This window comes from Hypanus sabinus, chromosome 10 (genome assembly GCF_030144855.1).
Source record: "Hypanus sabinus isolate sHypSab1 chromosome 10, sHypSab1.hap1, whole genome shotgun sequence".
Taxonomy (NCBI): Eukaryota; Metazoa; Chordata; class Chondrichthyes; order Myliobatiformes; family Dasyatidae; genus Hypanus; species Hypanus sabinus.
This window is the reverse complement of record NC_082715.1, coordinates 68,982,409-68,989,133: the sequence shown is the minus strand read 5'-3', so window position 1 is coordinate 68,989,133 and position 6,725 is coordinate 68,982,409. Positions and strand designations below refer to the sequence as shown.

Below are 6,725 nucleotides of genomic sequence, written 5' to 3'. Positions count from 1 at the left end.
CCTTACCTGCAGAATCTCATGTTCTCCCGATGCCTCGTGGACAGTGCTCCTTGACGGAGTGATATTGGGGCGACGGGGATGGGTTTCTTCCATCTTGCGATGGCACCTATCTGGAAGGGAGATTGAAGCCACCCCAACAATCCAGAATCAACGTGATGAAGATCTCTCCAAGATTAATCTGTCTTGTGTCCAGTCATGGCTGATGTACACTCAGCTCCAATGAACTTTTAAATCAAAGGAGTGCTGTACTGGGTAATGTTGACTGAACAAGTATACACATTCCATAACTGATGTGAACCAACAGGATTTTAATTAGGTTACCTCCATGCTCTGCAAATATTTGGATAAATAAAACTTTGGCCCTTGCCAGCATATGCCCAAATCTTATTGTGCAAATAAACTCTACAGATGTTTGGTTTGGAAATGCTTAAGTTACCAGGGTAACACTAGTTAACAACATATTGACAAGCAGTAAATAAATCAGCTCGCAAAATTTTGATGTTCTCTCTGACCTTGTCATTCCAGACCCCTTACAAAATGATGGAGACACTCAGCTGGTCCAGCAGCATCTATGGAAAGGAATAAACAGTTGACATTTCAGACTGAGATACTTCATTAGGACTGGAAAAGAAGGGGGAAGAAACCAGAATAAGAAGGTTGGGGAGGGGAAGAAGTACTCCAGTCTTGATGAAGAGTTTCAACCCAAAATATTTATTCCTCTCCATGGATGCTAGCTGACCTGCAGAATTCCTCCAGGTCAGGTAGCATCTATGGATTTCCAGTATTTTGTGTGTGTTACTCTGGATTTCCAACATCTGCAGAATCTCTTGCGTTTGTCATTTCAGAACCCTGCTCTGCTTCAGTTCCCTCAGAGGTGCAAGATTCTGATTATTTTCTGTGAAATGAAAGTAATAACTGAACCACTTCCTCAGCGCCCTCTACCCCCAGTAAGGCAAGAGGATTTTAATTAGCTTTTGGGGTGAACAAATCTGATGAAACCACAATTCAGAGATCAGAGCTGGTTTTGTGCCAAGTAACCACTAAACATGATGCAGTGTGACAGAAGCCAGAAACAAACAGTGAGATCAGAAAGCATTATCACAACCACAGGATGCAATGTATCCAATGGAACATGCTAAAAATAAAATTCAATTGTACAAGTTTGTGCTTTAGTACATAAATATAGGCAAACTGACAGCATACTGAATTTTTAATACAATTTGAACAATTAAGAATGCTTTCCAGAATGGAAATTTAGTTTTGCAATATTGTACTGCAAACTAATGCAGAAGTGTAATCACAGCATTGAACAAACAACCTTCCCGGGGGCTACTGACCATAATGGCAGATCAGAAGTACTGATATTAGTGAGACAAAACAACAATGTACTGGTGTGAAACATTAAACAAAACTGCTGTGGAGAGCTTTTTAACTGGTTGCATCACCATCTGGTACAGAGAGGCCACTACAGAGGACTGGAAAAAGCTGCAGAAAGTCTTAAACTCCGCCAGCTCCACCATGGGCACTAGCATCCCCAGTATTACGGACATCTTCAAAAGTGAGGCCTCAAGCAGACGGCATCTGTCATTAAGGACCCTCATCATCCAGGACATAACTTCTTCTCATTGCAATGATCAAGGAGATACAGGAGCCTAAAGACATTCAGTGTTTTAGGAATGGCTTTTTACATACTGCAGTCAGATTTCTGAATGGACAATGAACCCATATACACTACATCACTATCTATTCATCTATCTACAGTATTTATTTATTTATACTCTTTTTGCACTTATTTTTATATATACAGTCTGTATTTCTTATTGTAATTTATAGTTTTTAAATTATTTATTGCAACGTACTGCTTCCACAAAACAACGTATTTCACGACATATGCCTGTGACTGCCAGATATTTGGAATGAGAAATGAAACACACACTGGAAATTTACAACCTGTTCACTGTTGCAAACCTCATAAAGGTTGGCTTAACTTCACTTCCCCCCAAGTCTTGGTAACGATTAGAATTTAAATGGGTTCTCTTTCAGCTAACAAGTTACTTAATCAGCAAGTTGAATTAAATACAAGTATTCAACAGACATTACATTGAAAGAGTGGCAGAATGAGATTTTTTAAAATTTAATTTGATATAGAGATGCAGTGTGGTACTTGCCCTTCTGGCCCAAGGAGTTGTGAAGCCCAACAACCCCCAATTTAACCCTAGCCTAATCACAGGACAATTTAAACTGACCAATTAACCTACCAACAGGTATGTCTTTGGACTGTGGCAGGAAATCAGAGCACCACACGAAAACCTATGCACACATGGGTGGACATAAAATCTGCTTACAGAGGATAGCAGAAATGAACTTCAAACTCTGATGCCTCGAGCTTATTTATGATGCTTGAGATATCATGAAGAAGTGTTCTAAGGTTGCATGATCTAGATTGGAATATTTTCAATTCACCGGTGTCTGTGTAAACCCAAATAATTCACTTTTTACTTCTATTAAAGTGTACCATTTTCACCAGCTTATTATTTTATGACTGCCCACGAGAACATGAAAGAGAATTGGAAGCCAATTAGCATACTGTCCATTTTTAAACATAAAAGTTTCAAACTGCTTGAAAATAACTGTAAAATATATATAATCGTTTTGTGATAGTTTGTACAAAAGTAGGAAATATAACTGCTGTTAGCAAGAGGATCTGATCTCTCTCTGTTGATTAATTGTTTGTTAAATGTACAGATACTATCATTGTGTCTTAATGATTGTAATGTAACTTAATGTCAAAGCAAGTGTACGTTTTACTCTAACACTATAAGATAGAGGAGCAGAATTAGGCCATTTGGTCTATTGAGTCTGTTCCGTCGTTCGAGTAATTTTTCCCTCATGGTCAGGAGTATTAGATAAGGAATTTCTTTTAATTAGCTGCTCCAAGCAGATTTAAATTTGTAACAACTCTTTTATAAACATATACATTTTAATAGTTTACTTGCATTATAATCCTTGCAACCGTTTGATTTACTCTTGACAACTGCATCAACTACATTTCAACTTCTTCCACCGATTGCAGGAGCTTTCATCTTCATTCTCAGGGTGTTATATTTTAGTTGGCAGATTCCTCTTGTTAGTTTAAAAGTGCCAGAAGATTCATTAAGAAATTGACCTGCAGTGCCTGAGTGGCCTGAACACACCCATCAGTAGGAAGCCTGTTCCGTTGTCACAGAAGGAAGATGACCTTGGCAACATCAGCTCCAAGTTGAACTTCTCCAGGACTAAACTGGTGTTTTGAAATATCCAATGGAGCTGTATTTTAATAACTGGCAACCAAGCTACTGAAACTCTCTAACATGTTAAAAATATATTGAAAGGCAAATTCTGAGCTGAGGGAGACTTGAGTATTACCAGTACAAACACTGCCAGATTGTCATCCTGACATGACTTGAGCACTGGTTAAAAATGGAAGATAACTTATGCCTTTCTCACATAATTTTACCAAATAAGTCCCAGCACTAACTTCACATGTTTAACAATGGGATCTGCCAGATCATGACAGTGGAACCCGTCTCGTCTTGCCGCTGTTTGGACTTCTTGTTGAGTCGTTTATCTCCCTGACCACCAGAGATGACCAACACAGAACTCATCTTTGTCTTCTTCAACCTCTCGCTGTTGACACGCTTACTTTTGCTGGAGAGACTGGGGTTATTCATGAGCCCGTAGAGTGCGGTGTCCTCAGGTCCGTGCTCCGGAGCGCTGGATTGGTGGGAACAGCTCAGAGAACCTGTGGATGAAGGCTGGCTGGCGTGATGAGCCGCTGAGTCTCCAAGCCAAACCCCTTGGTTCCCGTTGGTCAGGTTCAAGCCTTCTGCCGATGTCCCTTCACAACCAGATCCATCTTCACTTTCCCCTTCCGGTGTTAAGGACAGGCTTGTGAGTGATGGGTTTCTGTTTGTTATGGTGGTGGTGGCCGTGGCTGTGGTGAGAAATCTTACCGGACCGCAGTGTGCGTGATAGGACACCATTCCCCGGCCTGGAGGAGGAGACGAAAGCACGAGGTGAGTCACCTTCCACCCTACAGCACTCCAGCAACAATGTTTCCGAGTTAACAGATACTGGAACAGAACTGTATCAACACTTACTGAGGAAGGAAACTGAGTTCAATAATGATATTAACAGATTAAATTCAGATTCAGATTTATTTATCACGTGTACATTGCAACATACAGTGAAATGCATCATTTGTGTTAGCAACCAACACACCCAAGGATGTGCTGGGGGCAGCCCACAAGTGTCACCACACATTCCAACAGCCACACAGCATACCCACAATCCTTGGCAAGAGCAACATAGAACTCAATAAAACAGAACTGGGAAACCAACAAAACACCAGCAGCAAAGCAAGCCCCCTTTTTGCTCTCTCACCCTCCAACCTATGAACAAACAGAAGAGGGAATAAATGGGTCATTTGTGGGAGGTGGCAGTGAATAGTGGGAGGAAAGGGAGGGGGAGCAGACAGGAAACATTTATGTTTCCGTGAACATGATGGTGTTACTGGGAATGTGGGTGTGTGGGAACTGCTGGGAGTGTGGGGGCGAGGGTGTGAGTGTTGCTGGGAATGTGAGGATGAGGGTATTGCTGGGATTAAAAACCCATTAGACCATAACACATAGGAGCAAAATTAGGCCATCTGGCCCATCGAGTCTGCTTGGCCATTCAATCATGGCTGATTCTTTTTTCTATCTCTTCCTCAACCCCAGTTCCTGGCCTTCTCCTCATAATCCTCATGTCCAATTAAGAACCTATCAATCTCTGCCTTAAATACACCCAACGACCTGGCCTCCACAGCTGCATGTGGCAACAAATTCCACAAATTCACCACCATTTGGCTAAAGAAACTTCTCCGCATCTGTTTTGAAAAGGTGCCTCTCTATCCTGAGGCTGTGCCTTCTTGTCTAGATTCTCCCCCCCATGGGAAACATCCTTTCCACACCTACTTTGTCTAAACCTTTCAACATTTCAAAGGTTTCAATGAGATCCCCTCTCATCCTTCTGAATTCTAGTGAGTACAGACCCAGAGTCATCAAACGTTCCTCATATGATAACCCTTTCATTCCTGGAATCATCCTTGTGAATCTCCTCTGGACCCTCTCCGATGCCAGCACATCTTTTCTAAGACGAGGGGCTCAAAACTGTTCACAATACTCAAGGTGAGTTCTTTATAAAGCCTCAGCATCACATCCCTGCTGTTATATTCTAGGCCTCTTGAAATGAATAGTAACATGGCATTTGCCTTCCTCACCACCGACTCAACCTGCAAATTAACTTTCAGGGTGTTCTGCACAAGGACTCCTAAGACCCTTTGCATCTCACATTCCTGGATTTTGTCCCCATTTAGAAAAACAGACCACACATTTACTTCCATTACCAAAGTACATGACCATGCATTATGGAAATTGCTGGGTATGTGATGAGGATAAAATGTGATTAATGTTGGATGTTCGTAGCTGGTGGTTGACAATCAGCATGGACTCAGGCACTGATGAGCTTCTTTTCATGCTGTTTAATCTGACGTTTCTGATGTTAATCCATGCCAGTTTCAATCTACGCACAGTTTACATTTATTACGGAAGCAGGTTTGTAACCCGGGATAGTCTCACCTGTAACTTTTGGGATTCCCTGCAGGCGGGGGACAGGCAAAGCTACAATGATACCCAGGTTAGTGCCAACCATTAGTAAACCGTGGCACACCAGCAGACTGGTGACGGTTGCTCGTTGTTGACCTAGGATTTCAAACAAGACAATGCAAACATGTTAAATCCCATCAAAAAGATTCCTTCTGTCTCCCTCAGTTACAACTCTGCTTCAGACATACAATACCATCAGAAAGTGGCAACTCTTTGCATGCAGCTCAGAAGGGAATCATCAAATATTGTTGTATGAGCCACTACAGCTGAAATCCGCAGTTACAACCACGTGTACTTCAGAAAGAATAGTAAGAAATATTTAATTTAACACAGTATATATATCTTAATGCAAGTTATTGTTTTTAAAATGTATTCCACTTTTCCACCAGTAAAAAAGAACAAATTTCACAAGCTACAGTACATCAGTGATTCTGATATTGCTGGCGAGTCAGCTCCTTTGGCTCCATGCCAACCAGCATTTCTATCCAAGCCAGTCCCATTTACCCATGTTAGTCCATATCCCTCCTATCTAAGTGCCTTTTAAAGGTTATTATTCTACCTGCCTTAAATCACGTCCTCTGCCAGCTCATTCCATATACACACCACCCCTTTACTCCACGGAATAAAGTCTTAACTTGTCCAACCTCTCCTTGTAACTCAGTCCCTCAAGTCTCAGTAATATCATTGTAAATCTCATCTGCACTATATTGTACTGACTGTTTTATTTTACGCTACTGCCTTATTTTGCAGTCTTTATTTTACTTCTCACTTTATATAGTTTCTGTGTAATTTATGTTGTAAGACCCATAAGAGATAGGAGCACATTTAGCCCATTCAGCCCATCAAGCCTGCTCTGCCATTCCATTATGTCTGATTTAATATTCAACTCCAATCTTCTGCCTTCTCCCCATAAGCTTTCATGCCGCAGCAAATCAAGAACATATCACACTCCGCTTTAAACATACCCAGTGACTTGGTCTCCAATGAATTGCACACACATATTCTGTGGGTTGTCTATACCCATGTGACGATGATGCTGCC

At 41.4% G+C, this 6,725-nt stretch overlaps 1 protein-coding gene across 9 annotated transcripts in view; it reads right to left on the bottom strand.

The window, feature by feature from the left end:
• Positions 1-1,114: 1,114 nt before the first annotated feature.
• The window catches only part of arhgef10 (Rho guanine nucleotide exchange factor (GEF) 10), a 216,685-nt gene continuing 211,074 nt past the window's right edge, over positions 1,115-6,725 (bottom strand). For all 9 annotated transcript variants that reach the window (XM_059982019.1, XM_059982025.1, XM_059982023.1 and 6 more), the window contains 2 exons: positions 5,658-5,780; positions 1,115-4,030 (listed from right to left, as the gene is read on the bottom strand). In XM_059982019.1, the coding sequence (XP_059838002.1) occupies positions 3,519-4,030; positions 5,658-5,780 (635 nt within the window). In that variant the 3' untranslated portion in view covers positions 1,115-3,518. The remainder of the gene's footprint in view (positions 4,031-5,657; positions 5,781-6,725) is intronic.